The sequence below is a fragment of the Felis catus genome, chromosome E2, assembly GCF_018350175.1.
Source record: "Felis catus isolate Fca126 chromosome E2, F.catus_Fca126_mat1.0, whole genome shotgun sequence".
Lineage (NCBI taxonomy): Eukaryota > Metazoa > Chordata > Mammalia > Carnivora > Felidae > Felis > Felis catus.
In genome coordinates, this window is record NC_058382.1 from 32,399,941 (window position 1) to 32,422,799 (window position 22,859).

General features: G+C 55.4%; 1 protein-coding gene across 2 annotated transcripts; it reads left to right on the forward strand.

Moving 5' to 3' along the window:
* Positions 1-1,497: 1,497 nt before the first annotated feature.
* On the forward strand, positions 1,498-21,265 carry IRX5 (iroquois homeobox 5). Of its 2 annotated transcripts, XM_023245199.2 has the most exons (4): positions 1,498-1,971; positions 3,038-3,443; positions 3,611-4,390; positions 21,151-21,265. In XM_023245199.2, the coding sequence occupies exons 1-4, from the start codon at positions 1,723-1,725 to the stop codon at positions 21,213-21,215; spliced, it is 1,500 nt and encodes a 499-aa protein (XP_023100967.2). In that variant the 5' UTR covers positions 1,498-1,722; the 3' UTR covers positions 21,216-21,265. The 2 variants fall into 2 exon arrangements, with proteins under 2 accessions (XP_023100967.2, XP_023100968.2); XM_023245200.2 differs by lacking the exon at positions 21,151-21,265 and having other exon boundaries at positions 1,502-1,971; positions 3,611-4,955.
* The last annotated feature ends 1,594 nt before the right edge of the window (positions 21,266-22,859 follow it).

A 22,859-nucleotide genomic window follows, 5' to 3' on the forward strand; every position in this document is an offset into this window, starting at 1 on the left:
TCCTACTTGTGAAAGTCATCGCGGGAAGCTGTGTGGTTGTGCTTCGGATTGCGTGTGGCCCAATTTTATAAAAGGCCACGAAGTCCCTGATCTACTGAGTTCCAGTGGGGTGCCCAACACTGTGCCCGCCCCTGTTTTGGTTCACCAGCGCCCCTGTCTGTCCCAGAGTTCGAGTGCGTCTGTGGCTTGTGGCGGCGCGGGGTGGAGAGACAGGCAGGGGGTCTGTTTTGTCTTCTGTGTGGCCCGTCGTGGGCAAGAATTCTGCCTGTGACTCAGTTGTGTGTGTTTGCCTTGCCAGCGCCTCGCTGAACAAACAGGGGTTGGGTTGGGCAATGCGGAGCGTTTACAATGGAGCGTGGGCGGGTGCTAAAGTGCGTGCTAAGAGTAAGGGGACCCGCACAGTCCACCACCACCACCGGCCTGGCAGGGGGAGCTGCGGATGGAAAGCCGGGAGAAAGAGGCGGCCATTCACGGCCGGGGGCGGGAAGGGTATGTAGTGGGGTCCGGAGACCGACTCCGGTATAGCTGCTTCTCCGTCTGGCAGCTCTTGCCCAGTACCTCGGCTCTAGAGAAAGGCTACCCCCGTCGTCCCGCCTCCCCCTTCCCTCGCCGTTTGGCAGGGAGTTAGTTGGTGGCAGGGAGGCCGGGCCGGAGACGTGCAGATGTCCAAGGCCTGTCTCTCGCCCACCTGCTGCTGCTGGCGGAAAGGGACAATCATCTCGCACTCCCTGCGCCCTGGACGCGGGCATCCCTCCGTCTCTCCCGGGGACCTCCATTTTAGGTCTCCAAACTCGCTCTCTGGTTCCCTGGCTGGGGGGGGAGAAGCCAGGGGAGAGTAGGCGGCGATCCGCCTCGGAACCCAGCTTCTTGGCGAACAAGAAATCCGCTAACTTCGCGGCTTACTGTGGCAAGCACAGAGCAAAGCGTTCGCCGGCTCGCCTTCCGCCGCCTGGTCGCCTTTTGTGCTTCGGGGCGGCCGGACTGGCCCACCGGGGCCCGCCTTGTGTCGGAACTGCCACTCCACCCCGACTTAGCAGGGAAGGAAAGTTGGAAGAGATCGGCGCGCCTGGGATGTGATTGTCATCCTGGGGCCGGCGCTCGAGAGTCTGAGAAAGAGAGAGAGAGAGAGGGAGAGAGACCCGGGAGAGGAGGGGGGAGAAAAAGAGGAGGGGGGAGAGGAGGGCCGCGGTGGAGAGGCGGGCGCGAGGGAGGGGCGAGGGGAGCGCCAGCGAGCGGGAGAGGGAGCCGGGGAGGAAGAGGGAGAGGGCGAGGCGCGCCTGGCGGCCGGGTTGGCTGCGGCCGCCCAGAGGTTCCTGCCAGTCCTCCCACCGACTACACCCCGGGAAGGAGGAGCTTCAGGCGCGCACAAGGCGTCAGAATCCTCAATTTCCAACTTAGCATCTTGGCAGGACCTTTGCGAAGCCAAAAGCAGAGCCCCCCAGTGCAAAGAGCGAGGGGGAAAAAGAGAAAGCAGCAAGGGAGGGCGGGGGGGAAACCCAGCCGGGGCGAGCGAGGCGCGCAGAGGAGCGGGCTCGGCAGTCGCAGCCGGAGGCGCGCGGGAAGCCAGCGAGGAGGCGCCGCGGGCCGGAGCCCGGGAGCCGGGGCCCGAGAAGCGGCAGCCGGGGGCAGCCGGAGGCCAGGTGCCCGCCCGCTCGCCCTCGCAGGGCGCCGCCCGGCTCGTTGGCGGCCGCGGCGCGGCGCGCCCCATGCCCGTGTGTGGCCATGTCCTACCCGCAGGGCTACTTGTACCAGCCGTCCGCCTCGCTGGCGCTCTACTCGTGCCCGGCGTACAGCACCAGCGTCATCTCGGGGCCCCGCACGGATGAGCTCGGCCGCTCGTCGTCGGGCTCCGCGTTCTCGCCCTACGCCGGCTCCACCGCCTTCACGGCGCCCTCGCCGGGCTACAACTCGCACCTCCAGTACGGTGCCGACCCCGCGGCAGCCGCCGCCGCCGCCTTCTCTTCGTACGTGGTGAGTGAGCGGGAGCCGCGGCGGGCAAGGGCAGCTGGGGCCGCGCGGGGCGGGCGGGGGCTGCGGGGGACACGGGCCTCGGCGCCACCGCGGACCGCCCCCGCCAAGCTTCGCGGCCCCTGCAAACTTGGGAGAGACTGTCTCGGTCGGCTTCGCCCGGGCCTCCGGCTCAGGAGTTGCTCGGAGAGCAGAGCCGCCTCCTGCTTGGGTCGCTGAGCTGGCGACGAGGGTTTTTCGGGGGAGAGGTCGCTGCAATTAAAGTGCAGCAGTTGGTTCAAACGTGAGCTCCAGGCCGTCCTGCACATTTTATTTCATTTTGTGTTTTTGGTTTTGCCGTTTTGGAAAAGTAGTTCAAAAGAAATGGACCAGAAATCTGAGCAGAAGCGTGCTAAGTCTATGTAAATGTGTTTGGCCTCGCCTTTAATTAGTCCTCCAAAATGTTGCAAATCCGTAATCCTATCTTCGCAATCCGATTTGGAGGTATTAAATTTCTGAAAAGTCGGCCGAGCTGCGGTGCATCCGGGATTTTTCGGCCGGGTGCACTTTCTGGAAAAGCGCCGTGGCTTCGGTTTGGGGTAACATTTTTGGAGGGGTGGGAGTGCCGGGGCAAGGCTTGGCTTTTCGTTTGCCTTTCTCTGTGGGGGTAAAAATGCCCTGACTTCCCGTGCTCTCCCTCTCTGCGCCTAACTCGCAGCCACCCGGGCACGAAGTGGGGAGCCGCCGCTGCTGCCCAGGCCTCTGGGTGGAGGGCCTGGCCGCGGCGGCCGGCTCTGCGCCTGGGGGGGCGGACTTGCCCCCGCAGACGGGGGCCTACAGGGTGCCACGGAGGCCAGGACGGCTTCAAGGGCTCCCTGAGGACCGGAGTCAGGAGTTGGCGCCCCCGCTGCCTTCCGAGGAGGAGGAGTTGCCCCTGGGTCTGAGCCCGGCAGCCCTACCCCAGGGAAAGCCCGGAGTTCGGGCCTCGCAGCTCGCGGACCCCTGGGCGCAGGGAGAGTGTGCTTCGGTCCTCTAGGTGGTACTGGGAACCAAGGCCCACTCTCACCTTCTCTCTGCCTGTTCCTCGCAGGGCTCTCCCTACGATCACACACCGGGCATGGCAGGCTCCTTGGGGTACCACCCATACGCGGCGCCGCTGGGCTCGTACCCGTACGGGGACCCCGCGTACCGGAAGAACGCCACGCGAGACGCCACCGCCACGCTCAAGGCCTGGCTGAACGAGCACCGCAAGAACCCCTACCCCACCAAGGGCGAGAAGATCATGCTGGCCATCATCACCAAGATGACCCTCACCCAGGTGTCCACCTGGTTCGCCAACGCGCGCCGGCGCCTCAAGAAGGAGAACAAGATGACGTGGACGCCGCGGAACCGCAGCGAGGACGAGGAGGAGGAGGAGAACATTGATCTGGAGAAGAACGACGAGGATGAGCCCCAGAAGCCGGAGGACAAGGGAGACTCCGAGGGCCCCGAAGCAGGTTGGTGGACGCGGGGAAGGATGTGTTGAGCTGGAGTAAGGAGGAAAGTGGGGGTGGGGGGGGAGCCTGGAGGTGGGGGGCAAGGGTCTCTCTGCCTTTGCGGCCGGGGACCTGGGCCCCGCCGCTGGGCCTCCGCGCCCCTTGACGGCCTGGGGTTTCTCCCGCAGGAGGAGCGGAGCAGAAGGCGGCTTCGGGCTGCGAGCGGCTGCAGGGGCCGCCCACCCCCGCCGGCAAGGAGACTGAGGGCAGCCTCAGCGACTCGGATTTTAAGGAGCCGCCATCCGAGGGCCGTCTCGACGCCCTGCCTGGGCCCCCCCGCGCCGGCGGGCCCTCCCCGGCCGGGCCAGCGGCAGCGCGGCTGGCGGAGGACCCGGCCCCTCACTACCCCTCGGGCGCGCCGGCTCCGGGCCCGCACCCGGCCGCGGGAGAGCTGCCCCCCGGTCCCGGCGGGCCCTCGGTCATACACTCTCCGCCACCGCCCCCGCCGCAGGCGGTGCTCGCCAAGCCCAAACTGTGGTCTCTGGCAGAGATCGCCACCTCCTCGGACAAGGTCAAGGACGGGGGCGGCGGAAGCGAAGGCTCCCCATGCCCACCGTGCCCCGGGCCGGTAGCGGGGCAAGCCTTAGGAGGCAGCCGCGCGTCGCCGGCCCCGGCGCCATCGCGCTCCCCCTCGGCGCAGTGTCCCTTTCCAGGCGGGACGGTGCTGTCCCGGCCTCTCTACTACACGGCGCCCTTCTATCCCGGCTACACGAACTATGGCTCCTTCGGACACCTTCACGGCCACCCAGGGCCAGGGCCGGGCCCCACAACCGGTCCGGGCTCGCATTTCAATGGATTAAACCAGACCGTGTTGAACCGAGCGGACGCTTTGGCTAAAGACCCGAAAATGTTGCGGAGCCAGTCCCAGCTAGATCTGTGCAAAGACTCTCCCTATGAATTGAAGAAAGGTATGTCCGACATTTAACGCGGGCTGCGTCGGTCCCGGACTTTCCTAATTTATTAAGAAACATGGCCTTGGCAGTTATTTTTTTTCCATCACCAAGAGAGAGAAACAAAACTACCCCTCCTATTAAAAAGTTTATAGTTCTCGGAGATGGGTAACATAAAAATGTAAACATCTCCACACACAAAAATGTCTTAACCAACCGAAAAGAAAAATTTAAAAAAGGATTTGTATTAAATCTTATTCTGTATATTTAATGTAGCATTTTTGTATTTAAATTGATAATTCAATATCTTTGAAGTAAATTATGAAATTAAGACACCTGTACAGGCATTTAATGTTTTTTTTTTGTAATATAAATATATACATTTGTGTTTCCCCCGAAACTGTTTCATAGTTTAAAAATACAAGTTTAATTTAATTTTTTACACCTATTGATTTTTCTGGATATGAGCTAAAGTATTATTACAGAAAGGAAACAGGTTATACTCTTAGATTTAAAAAGTAAAAGAAACTGCAGCCGCCTTTGTAAAATGCAAAATATTTAATTAAAAGAGATTTTAACATAATCAGAGCCACTCATTACTTTTTAGAAGCCTCAATAAACTGTCCATCGCCTTGGACAAAAGGTGGAGACTGCAACTTTCCCCCCCACCCCCCAAGTGGGCAATGAAAGGTTCCATAGAACTTCGGCGTGCCGGGGGGGAAACCGTAATTAGGCGGCAAGCCCCGGGGACCCTGGCCCTGAGGGGAATGCAGATTTGGATCACTGATGCGGCGGTTTGGGGGAGATTGGACCCTGGAGGAAGGAGGAGAGCGACCCAAGTGTGTGCCCAGAAGGGAGAAAGCCTGCTAGAGACACGCACCATCCGAGGTCCGTCGCTTAACCTAATTACTTCCAATCAGTGTCGTGTTTTATGCAAAGCAATCAGCTGGTGAACTTTGCTAATGAGTTCGATTTTATGCCGGATTTAGCCCTTATTACTATTTCAAAGGTGCTATGGGCTAATGGCGGGAGGGGAGCGTAAGGGGATGCCAAGGAGAAGGCTTTCCCAAGTCACTCTTTTCCCTACCCCTTCAAGCCTGGGCATTGATCTCTTCCTTGGATTTGATTAAATTAGTAAGCGTTCCAGCCGCGCCAGTGCGGGTGGGAGGCGGCCCCGTAGATCCCCGCGCAGCAGCGAGGCTGGGGCCGCGGGACCGTCTAGGGGACGGTTCCCCCCTTTCACAGGTAGGTGTCACACTTGTCCTGAATTACAAGCCTGCACTTTGCAGAGTCGGAGACTGGAAGAGAGTGGGCGGAGTGGGGGAGGGAGCACCGCAGTCGCTTGGGGGCAGTGAGGGGAGCCCCGAAGGGCCCGGAGGGCGTCCCTACTCCCCCCCCTCCCCCGCTCCCGCACGAGCCCCCTTTTTGGACGAGTGGCCTTCAAAAGTTCGAGGACACTTGCCTAGATAATGAGGCTGTTGTGGACTCGATCCGGCTTGTCGCGTTAGCACTTTTCCTGTCGCTGATTCAAGAGTCCGAGTAGCTACAAAAGTATTTCTGAGGTTTTATTTTCTCATTTGAATCCCGCATATTTCATCTCAAAATGAAACATCAGGATGAGTCTCAATCCCAAATGAGGAAGAGCCATCGCCCTGTGCCCGAAGCCCGCCAACACTGTCGGTGTTATGGTCTCCGTTTTGCGCGGGAGAGTTGGAACCGCGGGCGTGTTTTTACTTCGTGGGAAATTTTCGGTGGTCGGGGGAGGGGAGGGTTTATAGGAAAAACATACTCCAGCGAGGGGAATTAATTTGCTCTATTAAGCCCGAGCCTGAGTGTAGAGAGAATGTGTTTGCACATAACACCGGTTTAATTAGGCTAAATCAGAATGCACATATTTGCATTTCTGCTCAAGATTACTTGAACCTTGCTTGTTTTTTTTTTTCTAACACACCCCAAACTTTCACCAGAGTTTTAACTTTTGCTATGTTTTTTTTATTTTGTTTTGTTTTGTTTGTTTTAACCTGTGACGGGGCTCCATTAGCTTATTCGAATTTAAAACAAGTTTGAAAACTGCCTTGTCCAGATGTTTTTGCAAACAGCGGTCGACTTAAGAGTTTAAATTAGTGAGAAGATTCACGCAGGGAAAGTGGTTTCAAAGCTGGAAGTGTGAATGATTAAATATGCATGAGACGATCGTATTTTATTTTGTCCCTTTAATTATAAATGATTTTTTTAAACAATCGAATTCCAGAGATGACTAGCCCCACGACCGACCGCCACCCCCGCCCCCCGCGCCCCAGCCCCCTCCACCCACCCCGCCGACAGCCCGGTTCACAATCAGCTTTCCCCCCCTGTTGAATATGCAGCCCCAGGAGCCACCTTGTCTTCTAAAAAAGTCAGAAGAATAGGCCAGTCCCCTTCTCTTAAGAGAGAGTTTAAGGACGACATCAACTCTGCGGGGTTTTGGAAGCGCTGGCCCTAAACCCTGCCCAACGATTTTAAAAAGAAAATCACAGGCCTCCTTGTGTTCCCGGGAATATGCAAATGGCGCGGCGCGGGCCTCCCAAGTCTGATCGCGGAGGCTCGGGGCTGGGAGCCGAATGCCCGCGGGGCTGCCTGGGAACGGGAACCGCGCACCGGGGAGCCCGCGGCGTTTCTCCCCAACGAGGGGCGGTGCGAGGAGCCTCCCGGCCGGGGAGCGAAGCCACCAGGGGCCGGAAGGCTGGTGCCCGAGTCGCTGCCCCCGGTCCGTATCCCTCCTGCCCTTGGCCTCTGCAGGGTCCACGGGTGTCTTTGCGCCCTTCATCTTGAATACAAGCCTCCAATTAAAGTCTGGGGTTTTCTCCTTGCACAGCTGGGTTTCGTGGCCAGTGGTTCTTCTGGTGTCCGGAGACTTTCCAGGGTGGGGGAGCCTGCCCGGCAGTCCGAGGTTTAGGTATTTAGGAGCTGTCTCCCGCGCTTAATCCCCGAAGTAATTTCGTGTCTTTACTGTCCCAAGTGCCTCCTCGAGCCCCGCTTGGCCGTCTCAAAGGCACAGAGTCTTGGAGGCGCTGGGGCGAGGGGGGAATTTCCGGCGTTGCAGTGGGGTCGAGGTTTGTTCGCAGGCTTGGACTGGGGCGCGGAAGTTGCGCGAGGCCGCACCAAAGACACCTGGGCGCTGGGGCCGCGCGGGCGTTTGCCACCTGCGCGGGACTGCGCTGGTTCTGGCCCCCTCGAGGAGCGTTTAGCTTGGCACTTAGGGGCTACGAGGGCTGGACCCCAGGCAGCGAGGGCAGCGGGATCACCGCGTGGGGTCTAGGCAGTCAGCCCCCTGAAGCAGCGCCAAACCGGAACGAGCTGGGTCCCTTTCCTTACCCCTCTATGGGGGCCAAATCAATTCATGGGACTTGGGGGTGGAAGAGACAACAGCCCAGTCAATCCCGGAGGGCGCATAAGCGCATACTGAGGAGAGACCGCAGAAAGGGGACCTTCTTGCTTCCCTTCCTGCTCCTCGGCTGGGGGTGCTAGGGCCCGAAATGTTGTTCCCTGGCCTGGGTGTAGGGCCTGCGTCGAGGCCTTCTAGTTTGCAAGCTTTTCGGGGCCTGTCCTTCTGCGAGGGGTGCGCAACTCTTGGAGCCTGGAGGGTTGAGGGGAGGGTCGTACGTGCATGTTCAGAACCGGCCGTGCCTCCCGGCCCACTTGTCCCCCACAACTAGCTGCCAACGCCGGCAGAGGCAAGGAAGAGCGCTCTGCAAAGCGCCCAAAGTGAAAGGAATGCGATTGCGCTCCCGAGAGGGAGCCGGACGCGGATGCAGTTTAGGAAGGGCGCCGCCTACTGGTCCCCGGGCGCCACACGGTTCACAGAGAGGAGGAGTTAGGCAAGACCCGGCTGTGCCCCCCACCCCCAGCAGGGTCTTAGCTCTGAACCCCAAGCGGGTCAAACTGAAACTGTTCCTCCGCTCCACTCTGCGGCGCGGGTCCCACGACCCAGTTAGCACTGGAGATCTGGAGAGCAGGGCCCGCAACCAGAACACTTTTAACCCTCCAGATGCCCGCCACGGTTGGGGCACAGTCCCGGAAACCAGGCAGCAGGCAATTGAGAAACATGCCGACGGCTGAAACAAGTGTGCGGGTGGGGGGGCCGCAGCAGTGCGCGGCCCAGGCAGTGAGCCAGTGTCCCCGCTCCGCTTCAGGTGCGCCCTTCCGCTTCTGCGGGCCTTTCCACGTCGGGGCTCTGCACCCCGCGCGGTTTTGTTTCACCTGCGGTTTGGCATACCTGGGGTCCACCCCGCAACCTCACCCCCCCCCAAAACCGTTTCTGCCCTTTGACCTGAGGGTTGGACATCCATACGAAAAGGAAAAACAAACAAAACTACCTTCTCATTCTCAAAACCCTCCTATTTCGAAAGCATCTTTAATGAGGTCGGCGTGGCCAAGCAAGGGGCGCTCGCCTGGGCGTCCCCTGTCGCCCCTCCAGAAGCGCTAACCGCTAGTATTGACTGGTCTCACCCTGGTGCAGAGATCTTGGGGGAAAGCGGGGGCGCGTCCTCGGCCTGGCTCTTGGAATCCCTTTTCACTTCGGCCACCGACTAGGAAAATCGGGCCTGAGTGAGACCTTGCCACCTGCCCGCCTTCCAAACTGGCCAAAGCTGCGGGACTGTCCCTAGACCTACTCCGCAGGTCACCCGCCGGGACCAGGCCAGAGTTGGTCTCCTTTTCGTTTTCGTTTAAATGCGACTGGAGTCCAGGGCCCGAGGCGGGGCCCAGGTTGTGGCCTAACGGAGGATCGCCTCTGGGGAGGGGTTGGAGCTCTGGCTGCACCCCCTGCCCAGGCCGACCCCTTCGGACCTTGAGCGGGTCTCTGGCCTCCTGTGGGCCGCAGGCCCCAGCTCCGGGTCCCCAAGGCCGCCCTCCGGGCTGCGTTCGTTTCCCGCGCCCGGACGAGCCCAGCGCGCCCAGACGCCACTTTTCCCAGTGAAATCTGCTTTTATTTGCTCCGAGCAAACCCCGGGCTCTCCGCGCTCCCGCCTGATGGATGCAAATGTAAATGTGCACTTATTTAATTGGATCAGGCCCCAAGATAAAAGAGATAAACGGCTCCCCGTTTGCTAACTTATTTTCCGAGGCATGCAGCGCCGCGGAGGGGAAGCTAATGAAGGAGGAGCTGCGCGTCGCTCGGCGCTCCAGCTCTCCACGGTCATAGCGCGGCGGCCGGTAGGCTCCGCTTGGCCTGCGGCTCCTCGTCGACCTCCTTTCCACGGGCCCTGCCCGCCGGGCAGGGCGCCCGTGGGACCTTCTGTGCTCCAGGATCAGAAAGTGAGAAGGCGCGGCGCTGGCTTCGCGTTTCCAAACACCCCACTCCTCGCCACAATTTTCTCCGGCTCTTTCCCCTCTCCTCTCTTACCCTCCTCTCCGTGCTGGAGTCAAACCGGCCCGGCCCACTCGATAGAAAAATCCTTTCTTGCTCTCCTCTCCTGGCGTTATCTTTCACTCCAGGAGGCGGTTTCGGAGAGAAAGACGCCAGGGCCACGCGAAAGGCTAGGCGCGCCCCACCCCCATCCCCGCCACCAGGGTCCGGCGGAGCCGCCCTTTATACGGAAGGACCCCCTTTTCTGTTCCCAGATGGCTCTCTCTTGGAGCCTGGAATTTCTTTCAGAATCGTCAGGAATGGATTGGAGCCATGGATTACCCCCGCCCCCCAAAACGTGCTCACGCGATACCCACAGCCCTTCAATAATTTCAAGGGGTCACGGGACCCCGACATCTAGACATTGGGGGGGGGGAAGGGCCGTTTGGCTCTCCCCTCCCCGGGGCTGGAGTTCGGAACTTCAGCCCCAGCGCATCCTCCTCAGCCATCCTTGGTTCGTTACCCAATTTGGGGCCTGGGATTTTTTCCCTCCGCCAAATTTCTCTTCTGTTCAGAAGGGCTGGGGAGGAGATCGAGGTGGCTGAGGACTGGAGGCCGGACGCCCCAGCCTGCGGTGCATGGGTGTAAAGGAACCAGGGAAAGGGGCACCCTAGTCGGAGACCTTCGCCAGGTAGCCCCCGGAGGCGAGGCTGGGCAGGGCTGGGAGGCCGAAGCAGGGGAGGCTGGCCGGGGCTGGGCCGGGTGAGGCTGGGCGGCCCGGCCGCGCCCCATCCCCGACGCGCTGATGGATTGGCTTGTCAGGAGGGCTCTGTGCGCGGAGCCCATCAGAAAGCACTTACCTCGCTATACTGAAATTACTGTCTTTTCAGGGGCTAATTTGTGTAACTCCCATGGAGGGGCTTGGAGGGGGTTTGATGAGGCATAAAATGATGATTAATGAATTTATTGGCCGCTGCTCATCAAACAAGGGCTGGAGAGCTCGCATCCGCACTGGCGGCCTGGCGGCGGCGCTCGACACAGCTGGGGTTCAGCCTCGGGGGGCAGGTGGTGGAGGGGGGCGCTCAGCGCTGCAAGGGTTTCCCCGGGCGCCTGGCCCTGGCCCTGGGCGCCCTCCTTGACCTTAGCTGCTTTCTCCTGGCCAAGCCTGCATTCCGGGCGACTCCAGTCTTGCCACCATCGTCCCCAGCGGGCGGGCTTCTCAGGCCTTCCGGGGAGGCCCGGCTCCTGTGGATGCAGGCCCAGAGAGGCTTCTCCAGCCTCAGGCTCTTAATAGCTAGGAAGAGTGTGACCGGGGAGTCCCAGGCATCGTGGGGTTGGAGGGGTAGGCTGTTGCAACTTCCTGGTTGGGTGCTTGGGCCTTAGTGGCTCAGTACTACCCTGCAACTTACTAAGTTGCATGTCTTAGATCAGATAACCTCTCTGAACCTCAGTGGCCTCATCCGTCAAAGGAGGCCTGCATCACCCCTGGTTTTGTGAGGATTCTAGTGAGTGGCACATAGATGTCCTTCAGTGTGTCACCCCTCCCCCGCAGAGTCCGCTCTGCCTTTGGTTCCCCAGGACATCCTGCCCTGGGGAAATAGTGCAGGAGAGACCTTGGCATTGACCTCTTCAGTGGAATGCTTAGGTTAGCCTCCAGGTCAGTGTAGTTCTGCTTCAACTATTCTGTCCCCTTCCTCCGAGGGATGCTAATTGAGCACCTACAATATTCCAGATGTCCCGTTCCAGGGGCTGATGATGCAGCTGTGAACAAAACAAAGCCCCTGCCGTCCTGGAGCGTAGACCCTGGAGGGGGAGACAGGAAGTGAACAAATGCCTGTGATGCTGGCTTCTCACAGTGTCCCGGTGATGAGCATTAGCAGAAAAATTAAGTAAGGGGAGGACACAGAAGGGAGTGTGCTCTCCTAGCGAGGGCAGTCTGGGAAGCCTCCTTTGCAAGGCATGCTTGAGCAGACACGGAAAGAGGTTGGGGCATAGGCCATGATGATATTGGAGTGGAGGGGGGGGGGATTTCTAGGCAGAAGGGATATAGCAAGTGCAAAGATCCTGAGGCAGGAACAGTCCTGAGCCACAGCCAGGAGATCTTTGTGGGAGATGATGAGGCCCAGGCAAAGCCGGGTTCAGGTTATATGGGGCTTTATTGGTCCTGGTGAGATGAGACACTGAGGTTCAGAGAGTGAAAACGACTCGCCCAAGCTCACAAGGTGAGTTTCCAGGCAGCACCGAGCTGGAAATCCAGGTCGTTTCACGCGTAGGCGGTGTTCTGTCGGTGCCTCGCCCGAGCTAAATTCTCTGGGATATCTGTATTTTAACAGAGAGCTGGAAACAAAATGCCTTAACAGAGAGGAATGAATTTATAATGGTGCAATCTCAGACACTGTGACAGGCTGTCAAGGGAGATATTTTTAGGCTGGGCCAGGAAACATCTTAGCCCTCCTCCGATGCTGCTGGAGGACGGCTGCCTCTTCAGGACTCCCTGTGTGAAGTACGGATGAGGGAGAAGCTAGGCATGTGCTCTCTCTCCCAGACACTCAACGACAAGGAGGACCTAAGACTGCTGCCCCCCCCCCACCACCACCACCGAGGAAGGTTTTCTTCCCTAAATAATTGCTGTCTGAAAAGATTTGCTTGTTTCTTCTGTTGGAAGTGACTCTGCCCGCCCACCCTTATCCAAATAATTCAAGCAAAAACGTATGTTCCCGTGCCCATAGGTTTACAGACCAACTTCTATCAAATAGAGATTTTTGAGTGGGGGGCAAGGCCCTGAATCTCGTGGATCTTTCGCGATTTTTGAATTCCTTTCTTCCTTCCTTCCTTCCTTCCTTCCTTCCTTCCTTCCTTCCTTCCTTCCTTCCTTCCTTCCTTCCTTCCTTCCTTCCTTCTCTCTTTCCTTATGTCTCAGCTCGACTGCCTTTTGTTTGTTTGTTTGTGTGTTTGTTTTCAATTCTTTTCTTGATTCCTTGTAGTAGATATATGGTCGTCAGCTGGGGCATTTTTTTTCTTTTTCTTTAAAACTACCAGTGGCTTTGTCCCCAAGGGAACCCACAGGCCCCTACGAACAGCGTCTTGACATCTTTCAAGCAGAGTGAGACATCTGCTAGCCCTAGATTCCAAATACCCTCACAGTTCCATAGCATCCTAGACACCTTCCCCGCTAACTCGGTTTGACATCAGACTCACCACATAGTTGTCATTTCTGAGACTTTTTTTTTTAGATCCCAAACCACGAGGTTTTTTTGTTTGTTTGTTAGTTTCGTTTGCTCTCTATTTGTATCCACCTTCTAAATCCCAACCCTGTGGTAATAGGTGACTCTTTCTCCAAATACTCAGACGTGCGAAGACGTTCATTGGCCGTCGAGGACCGATTTTCCCGGATCACATAAAAGCGTGGATTAGTGGCAACTTGGAGAAAAGGGCTCATTTAGAATAAACACCACCTCTCTGCTCTCCTGAAGAGTGTGGTAGAAAGATCATTGGCCTGGTTTATTTTGGTCGGTGGAGTTGTTTTTCTCTCCAGATTTTTTTTCCCCCTTCCTTTCTTTTTCCTTTTTAATTTTCCCTTCTAATCTGGTAAACACTTGACAGGTCCTAGACCAGGTAGAAGGGATGTCTGAGAAGGCTCCACAGGACTTGGGTCTGCAAGGAATGGCCCCTTGCTTTTGCCCAGTGCTCCTCAAAACCCTCGGTGCTCCCACCCTCCAGTCCTTGTCATAACCTCCGACACTTGCAACTACTGTGAATGTAATGACTTCCTTTGGGTTCTGTCTCCACTGACTTATTTTGAGAGGAATATTTATACCGCCGCTGTAATGGAAAAACAAGTGTCATTTGCCATCGACAGAAGACAATTATAAAAAGCGAATTCGTTCAATGAAGTCCTTGGTCCCCTGGGCTTTGAAGGTGACCAGCATCTCTCAGGCTCTCGGGCTGCTCCCAGGGGCTCCCCCAACCCCACGCGACTCCTTTGCGGGCTGCCTTCAAAGTGATGTGGGCCACACGAGCGTCACGTCGCCCTAACTAACGTCATCTCGCGTGGCCCCAGAGATGGGCTTACCGCCCTTTGGAAAATTCTAAGTGTTCATTTTATAGAACGGAGGCCCTGACTTGTTCAGCGTGCTCGAGCTCACGAAGCTGGTTGGTGACACAACCAGGGATGGCTACCTCCCCGGGCCCACCCTGCTCCCCCGTCTCCCCCCTCTCCCTCCCCGTGCTCCTTTCTTAATAAATCCCTTGGGCTGTCATCCACCTCTCCACACTTGCTTTGGAGGAGGCGAGACCAAAACCTGGAGGACGTTTGCAAACCTGCTGAACCGTTTCCTTCTAAGCCACCGGAACTGCAAGGCCTAAGCCCCTTTTCTCTTGAGCGCGGGTCACTCTTTTTGGGGGGGTGAGTGGCCAAGGCCAACAGCCCACTATACCCTCCCATACCACAAAAGACTCTGGACCTTCTTCCCTTCTTCAGGGAAAGAAAAGGGGGCCGGGCCCTCCAGCTTTGAACAAAGTTGTGGGGGTCGGCGGACTTGAGGGGGGTAGATGCCGCCCCTCTTTGACAGGTTCCTGCCCCTAGCAGTCCCAACGTGCCCTTTTTCTCCGGCTGCTCTCAAGTGGGAGGCTCCCATCCCACTCTCCTCTTTCCTGAGGCCACCCACGGTGACACACGGTAACCCGTTTACTGCTGCTAAGTGGGGGACTGTTGGGACCTCGCTGTACTGTCACTCAAAGGCGAGGCTCCCCACCACATTTTGCCCCTCCCCCTTTTTCTCCCGGTGTGGGGGGAGGACCCTCAGCACAGCTTGCTCACCGGGTCAACCCTCCCCTCTCCCCTTCCCTCCTTGGAAGGACTTACCCAATACACCTCTCTTTCCTCTGATGCCCTCCCACCCCAGGTCCAATAGATCCTTCCAGGGGATCTCATTCACAGCCTCCTGTCTACTGCTCTGGTCTGAGCCTTCATCATCTGTTGCACGGACTATCACATATGATCCTGACGGTCCCACCTCCCCTGCCCCAGCCCCAGTCCCCTTCACCCACCTAGAGCCTAAAGCCTCGTGTGTCCAGAGTATTCCATGTTAGTGGAAATGAAAACAGATGAGTGGATCCCATGCCCACGCGCTGGTTTGCACTTTCCCACACACATGGGAATTTTGAAACAGCTCTGGGGCCAGACAGATGTGAGTTCAGATCCTGGCGGTGCTCCGTTACCTTGAGTGTATCCGCGAGCCGGATTAAACGGCTGAGAAATCTAAACAGCGAGGCTCAGGAGGCGCGGTGGTGATTGAACGGGTGGGCTCCGGGGCCAGCCTGCCTGGCCTCCGTCGCCTTCTGTGCCGTTTGCCTGCTGTGCAACCCTGTGAAACGTCCTGACCCTCTCTGAAATTCAGTGCCGTCGCCTCGAAAACAGGGATAACAACAGAATCTACCTCAGAGGCGAGGGTTAAATGAGATCATGTGGGCCAAGCTCACCGAAGCACATGGTTGACGCTCCATGAACGTAACCTTCACCTCACATTACTCAATAAATATGGTGTCTTTTAATGGCAAGCGACTCCACCTGGGAATTTCTAAAATCGCGGGGTGTGGTTTTCCCACGGCTTAACTGTTTCCCCTCTTTTTGCTGCCCAGCAATGGTTAAGATGTCTAGAGTTAAGGAGGAAAAAGAAAAAAAAAAAAAAAACCAACCACCTTATTTTAAGAATCGCTCCTCGGAACATTATTTCATTACTTAAACATTCTGCTGACTCATCTCGTCTTTGGTAACTGAGTCTTTCTTTACCAATAACCTTAATTACATCAATCACTCATTCCAAAAACCGCTGAGTAATGAAAAACTCCTAGAGGTGACACTGGACCTCTGTCACACAAGCAGAGGCTTGCGGAGGGGGAACCGGTTTTCCTTCCATTTTCTTCCTTCCTTCCTTCCTTCCTTCCTTCCTTCCTTCCTTCCTTCCTTCCTTTTTCTTTCTTTCTTTCTTTCTTTCTTTCTTTCTTTCTTTCTTTCTTTCCTTTTTTTATTTATTTTTATTTTTTTAATTTTTTTCTCTCTGTAAACTTCTTTCCTTTTTTTTTTTATAGCAATCAGTACTTCAAAGAGAGAAAGCATATTTAGCTTTCGTGATTCACTCTCTGTCCATCTATCTCCCCATCCATTTATAATTAGCAATCTCCATGGCAGGAAGAATGGCAACTCATAGCTTCTTGAATGGGATGGAATGGAATGCGTTTCATCTTCTGACGTCTATTTTTTTTTAAGTCGTAAGGCCCGTGCCCCCACCTTGCAGGGCAATGGCTATAAAATACATGATGTTTGAGATTTTGACACCAATTCTTTTGCTGAAAGCCGCTAATCACATGGTTGAGAGGCTAACATATTCCCTAAACAATTATTTTGTTATCAACAATAATAGCTACCTTACTGAGCTCCTAGTATACGCCAGTTATTATGCTAAAGGTTTTACATACGTGATCTCGGGGGAGCCTCATCAAACCTATGGAATGGGTGCTATCATTACCTCCATTTTACAGATGAAGACACTAAGGCACTGAAAGGTTTATTTGCCTGAGCAGGTGTCAAAGTGCGGTTACGAGCCCCCAGGAGTGCCTGACCCTTATTTTCTGTGGCTAGGTGGAACCAGGAGGGAGTTGAGATGGAACAAGGCGGGGGGGGGGAGGGAGTTGAGATGGAACCGGGGGGGGGGGGAGTTGAGATGGAACCAGGAGGGAGTTGAGATGGAACCAGGAGGGAGTTGAGATGGAACCGGGAGGGGGGGGGAGTTGAGAGGGAACGGGGGGGGGGGGAGTTGAGATGGAACCAGGAGGGAGTTGTTGGCTGCTTTTTTGCTGCTTTAGGCAGTAGATGTTTTCCCGGCTATCCACGGCTCACTTCTGTGGGTACAAGAAGGCACCTGCTCATCGCTAAACTTGAAATGTTGTCTGCTGCTGCAGGGAAGCAGTGACCCTTAATTTGATGAGGGTAGTAGGATGCCGGGGGCGGGGGGAGGGGGAGGGGACTTCACACAAAATCCTGTCCCAAAATGCACACTTTTCCTTTCTCGTTCCCCTGCACACCGTGTGCTCTCCCTCCTGGACTGTGACGTCTAGTAGGTCTCTCTGTCCCCAGTCTTTCCCCACATCTGCATACTCTTCCCTTCTTAGCCAAAAGGCCGTAGCCAGGGGAGCTACAGAAGGTTGTAGAGCAGGAGAGCGACTTCAAAAGTCTCATCTCCTCTCTGTCATTTGGGACTCTTCATCAGTCTGAACCCTCTCTTCTGTGTGGGCTCCGTCTCCCAAGACCCATCACGAGTATCCTGTGCCGTGGTCCCACTGGCTAAATGAACCCTCACTTCCCCAAGCCCTTTTCCTGGGCTGGTTTCTTTGGCTCGGAACAATCCATCCCGGTCACCTGCCTAAATCCACTCATGCTTCAGAGATTGAGCTCCAGGGCTTCTAGAAGCTTCTAGGCTCTCTCAATGGCTCCAGCCCATACTACTTTCTCTCCACGTGAGGCTGTTGCTGAGGAAGAGACAGCAGAGGGTACTGGCTCTGGGCTTAGAGAAAGCTGGGTTGGCCTCCCACCTCTGCCACGCCCTAGCTGTGTGACCTTGGGCAAAGGTCTTAACTTCTCAGAGCCTGAGTTGCCCCACAGGAAAGTAATGATGATAGTATCGGTGTCCCGGAAGGAGTCGGGCTGGAATAAGTGGGAGCCAGTCTGCAGGGTGTTTTAGGAAGTCACTCATTCTAGCACTGCCTATAAGACCGACATGTTCGTTAGTCACCTACGCAGTGCCAGTCTGTTGAAATGGAAACAACATGATTCCAGAAAGCCCACACTTCTGTGAGCTTTGAGCTGGCTTTTCATCTTGCACGTATGCTTCCGTAAACACGGAGTGGTTCTAGTCTCTCGTGGTCTATTTATCTTTTTTTTTTTTTTAATTTTTTTTTAACGTTTATTTATTTTTGAGACAGAGACAGAGCATGAACGGGAGAGGGCCAGAGAGAGAGGGAGACAGAATCCGAAACAGGCTCCAGGCTCTGAGCGGTCAGCCCAGAGCCCGACGCGGGGCTCGAACTCACGGACTGCGAGGTCATGACCTGAGTCGAAGTCGGCCGCTTAACCGACTGCGCCACCCAGGCGCCCCTCGTGGTCTATTTGTCTTAAGCAAGTACTGTACCCTCGGTCTTACTATGGCTTTGCAGTGTGTCTTAGGACGGTCCTGACTCTTGGTTTTTCCTTTTTGGAAACCATCTGACGCAGCTATTTGGGGCCATTTGTTCTTCAACAGAGGTTTTAAGATGAATCTGTCAAGCGTTTAAATCATTTATCCTCGTACCCTTTCCATACAATACTGTGCGGGGCGCGGAGGCTTAGCTTCAGGGTTATGGGGCTGAGAGCGGGCAAGTGAGATGCTGGGAATACAGACCGAGAAAGCAATAAAGTGCACACCAGAGTTCTATCAGGATCTCTATATATCAGGCCCCCTGGTAATCTGTTCTGAGGCCAGCCTGAGGGCTCAGGTGCCTTACCTTGGGTGGAAGGGAGGGGCAAGGGCCCCTGGTGGCTCTGAGGCAGGGTCCAGAGCTGGCTGTGTGACGGCTTGGGAAGTCCAGCGTCCCCGTATCCAGTGAGAGAGGTTTCCTCGCTTTGATCAGGGTTCCCTGAAGGCCCCTGGCCCAGTCCCGCGTCCCGAGTCCGGAGCACGTCGTGATTAAGAATGCGCGCCTGGGTTCCAGGCCGCCTGGGTTCCAGTCCTCCGTGTTTACCTCCCACCTGCCCCACCCGCGTAAATGGCACCACCATCTAGAAAGCTGTGACGCAGCCTCAGCTTTCTCCAACTTCTCCAAATTGTCACCTCCAGTTAGCAAATCTGGATTCAGATTTGGGATTCCACATCTCCCGTTGTTCCCTTGAATCTCTACTTCCCTTCATTTCTGCCACCAGCGCTGTGGTCCAGGCCACTGATCACTGCCACCTCCCAAAGGCCCCCCGGCTCTTGTCCTGGTCCTACAGTTAGTTGATTTTCCCCCACTGAAGATAGATTGCATATGGGATGATATAATTCCTCACCTAAAATATTTAGTGGCTCTCTATGGGCCTCACACGAGGCTCAAACTCCTAAGTACGACGCTCCTTCAGACTTTATACTCTAAACCTGTAAAACTGTTGTCCATTTCTATGCCCTGTTTGGCCACTGGGCCTTTGCACATGCTGTTCCTTCTGCCTGGCGTGCCCACATCCTCACTCTGTCCCCACCTTTCTATAGTCAATCCCTATGTAGTAAAAGGTCTGTTCTTGAAGCTCTCCCCTCCCTCAGCACTCTGGCTGTCTCTGTGCTAAAGGCATATGGTAAAGGGTCAGCAAAATATACTAGCTGTGTGACCTTGAGTATGCAAGTCATTTCTACAGTTCAGTTTGTCCATCTGTAAAAGGGACGCAATCAGTGATAAGTCCATTGCAGATGGACACTTTATTTATTTCTAATTTGTTAATTTTTTAAAAGTTTATTTATTTATGTTGAGAGAGAGAGGGAGGCAGAGGGAGAGGGAGAGAGAGAATCCTAAGCAGGCTCTGTGCTGTCAGTGAGAGCCCGATGTGGGGCTCGAACTCACGAACTGTGAGATCACGACCTGAGCCGAAACCAAGAGTCGGTCGCTTAACCAATTGAGCCACCTAGATGCTCCTATTGCTTTTGTAAAGTCAAGTCTATTCCCAATGTGTGGCTCGAACTCACTACCCTGAGATCAAGAGCCCCACACCCTACTGGCTGAGCCAGCCGGGTGCCCCTGGGTGGACACTTTATTTTTTATTTTTTATTTAAAAAAAATTTTTTTTAACGTTTATTTATTTTGAGACAGAGAGAGCCAGAGCATGAACGGGGGAGGGGCAGAGAGAGAGGGAGGCACAGAACCGGAAGCAGGCTCCAGGCTCTGAGCCATCAGCCCAGAGCCCGACGTGGGGCTCGAACTCACGGACCGTGAGATCGTGACCCGAGCTGAAGTCGGACGCTCAACCGACTGAGCCTGGGTGGACACTTTGAAAGTCAATGTATGATTCATTATCTCGTAGGATTGGGGGGGGGGGAGAAATGAAGGAGACAATTGCAGGCAAATTTCATAGATCAGTGAAGGCATAAACAGAGGCACAAGGGTCAGCTGTAGCCTTAAGGAATTGTCAGTGAGATCAGGCTCATGCCTCCATAGCTGACAGCTCCTTGAGGGCCATTTCCTTCCTTCGTTTTTCCTGAAGGAACCCCAACTTTGTTTGGGGGTGGCAATGTGCCCAGCCTTAGGGGATGTGCTATTTATGACTAGGCCGGTTGGGTCATCTCATTCCCCTTTGCAAGATGCTTACTTTCCCAGCATCCCTCGCGGCTAGGTGCCCATGTGACTAGTTCTGGCCAATGAGACATGAGGAGAAACCTAATCTTTCTGAATCTCCGTCTCTTCCAAAATGAGGAGGTGGGATCCAAAAGCAGTGATGTTTCATCTCCTCTCCTCCCCCCCTGTTAAGCAGAAGCCCTCTTATTCTGGCTCTAAACACAGTTTTAGGTGGAATCCTAATGTCTATAGCAAATAAAGCACGTCTACAAAACATTTGGAAAACCACCGGGTGGGGGCATCTCCACATCCTGCAGTGGGCGCGTATTGTTTCATTTGTTTATGTCTTTGAACACCCATTCTAGCCCAGCATCCTGAGTTTTCCTCAAGAACCACCCCACCCCTCCCCTCGGTCCATACAATTCTGATGAAGTGAATCCGAGCCTCGTTCCCGGGCTGGCCATAGGATGTGGGTCATTCCAAACATTCCATCCCCCGGGATACAGTGACTGGTTCAGCTGTGTGCCCATGACCCAGTGTGGTCCAATGAGATTGAGGCTTAGGATTAAATACTAAAATGGAAGCGAGGCAGAAGCTCTCTTTTCCCATTGGACTTGAACCCCGGTACCATGAAACCCGAGACTAGAGTCCACGTGGAAGGGAACGGAGCTGGGAGATGGAAAGCGCACAGACTTTAGAGACTGTGAACCCCTGGATTAAGCTTTGCCTGAAGGCAAACAGACCTACCGCTGGATTTGAGGGTTTGTGACTTAAATTCCCTCCTATGTAGTTTGAATTTCACCTTCAGTGCAACCCAAAGAAGTTGCCATATGGGACCCAACAATGCAACCCAACTGGTACACATCTTTTCCAGACTCAGACTCCCGGCAACCCTGAGAGCTACCCTTCAGAGGAGGCTGTTCACAGCCTCTCCAGTTTTCCTCCCGGGCAGGCGGTAGGATTGCGCTCGTTCCGGGAATTCTGAGCGAGGGGTGGTGCGAGATTGCCTTGGCCAACGAAACGTGCAGAGAAGCGATGCGTCTCACTTCTAGGTGGGGTTCCTTAAAAGTCAGTGCATGATTTACCATTCTCTCTCTCTTTCCTTCCCATGATGACGTCCCAGACGGCGGAGGCTCCATCAGCCTGGGTCCCAGACTGAGGACAATGTGGAGCAGAGAGCCCTGCTGACCCTCGATGGATCTGTACCGTGAGCAAGAAATAAACCTTTGTTGATTCCACCCGTTGAGATTTGGGGGTCATTTGTTGTAACGGCGCACCTTAGCGTATCCCAGCCAGTACACTCAGAACTATTCTCCTTCTCTTCCCCCTTCTTCCCCGCCCAGCTCCCTCCCTCTTTCTCGCTCCCTTCCACTGCTGCCCTGCTCTGCCCGGCAGCCTTACATAACTCTATTTCTTAACTTCTCTTCTGTCAACAGACCTGTAAAGGTTTCCATGATTGTTCGTCTACTGCCTTCCCGGTGACATCCAAGTGGACATTGGCGGGAGATAACCAGCCTGCCCCAACAGAGCCCTGCCCCCTGGCCTCAGTGCCAGCACCAATCAATTACAGCAGTCAGCCAGCCATCCTCCCTGGCGCTGGCCTCAGCAGGCCAGCCTCCTAATCATATTACCGGACTCACACGGCTCTGAAGCAGGCCTTCTCCATTCATTATATTATGAAAACTGACAAACCCCTGAAGTTTGCGCGGTGGTATTCATCGCATAACGCTCTGCCAAGATTTAAAACGTCAACAATTAAGAAAAAATTATATACGTTGGCCCTCGTTGTTTAATAAGCCATTTCTAGAGCCGATCGGTTAATTAAGCCAAGGCACAAGATCCTGTAGCCGGGGTGGAGGAGGCTTGGCAATGCCTTCGTTCTTTGGGAAGCAGGAGAGTGGGAGGAAAACATTCCTGCAGCTCGAGCGTGATCATCGTCATCGGCATGCACGACGCTCGGATTGCTCGGGAGTCTCAAACTTACCTGCCAACAGGGGCCAGACAGTGTGGAAATGAGCAAAGCGGACCCCACAGGAGGGGTGGGGACTGTAGGATACTTCGCGGTGATGCCTCTTCAACATTCAGTTCTAGCCGATGGCCGCCATACACGAATCTCCCCCCCCCCCCCCCGCCCCCCCACTCAGGGCAAGTTGAAATCCATGTACATTATCAACTCCATCACATTGTCCCTAGAACACTGTTACATCCAAACTTACTGGGCAACTGCAGGTGGAATGTTCGATAGCATCTGACACGGTCACGCTGACGATCCCTTCCCATTCTGCCTTAGCTCCATTTTACAGATTAGGAAACTGAGCCTCTCAGAGGTAAAAGGGTTCGCCTAAAAGGACACAGCCAGACTCTGAAAGCCAAATCTATACCTTCTGTCTCCAACTCAGCCTAGATCCCAGCCGTCTCCTCACAGCTCAAGGATGTGGCAGAGAGCTTGATTGTCCCCCCCCCCCCCCCCCCCCATCCACGCTTCCATTTCCCTGGTCTAGGCGGTCCGTGGCGGCAGCCACAAGCCGGAACTACATTTCCCAGCCCGGCCTCTAGGCGGCGTCACCTGCCGAGTTCTTGTTCACGGACTCTGATAGGAAGTGATACCTCCGAGAGCTCGTCGTTAAGAAGTGACTGTGCCCTCCCCGCACTCTCTTTCTCCCTTCACAGCTTGTTGCGGATGAACACAACCACCTTGGGAACCAAGAACCTTGGGAACCAAGAACCTTGGAAACCAAGAACCTCAAGACGAGGAATCTGTGGATTCCTGAGTCATCTTTTGGAGGAAAAGCCACCTTCGACCAGGAGCATCCATTTTGGACGTGACGTCAG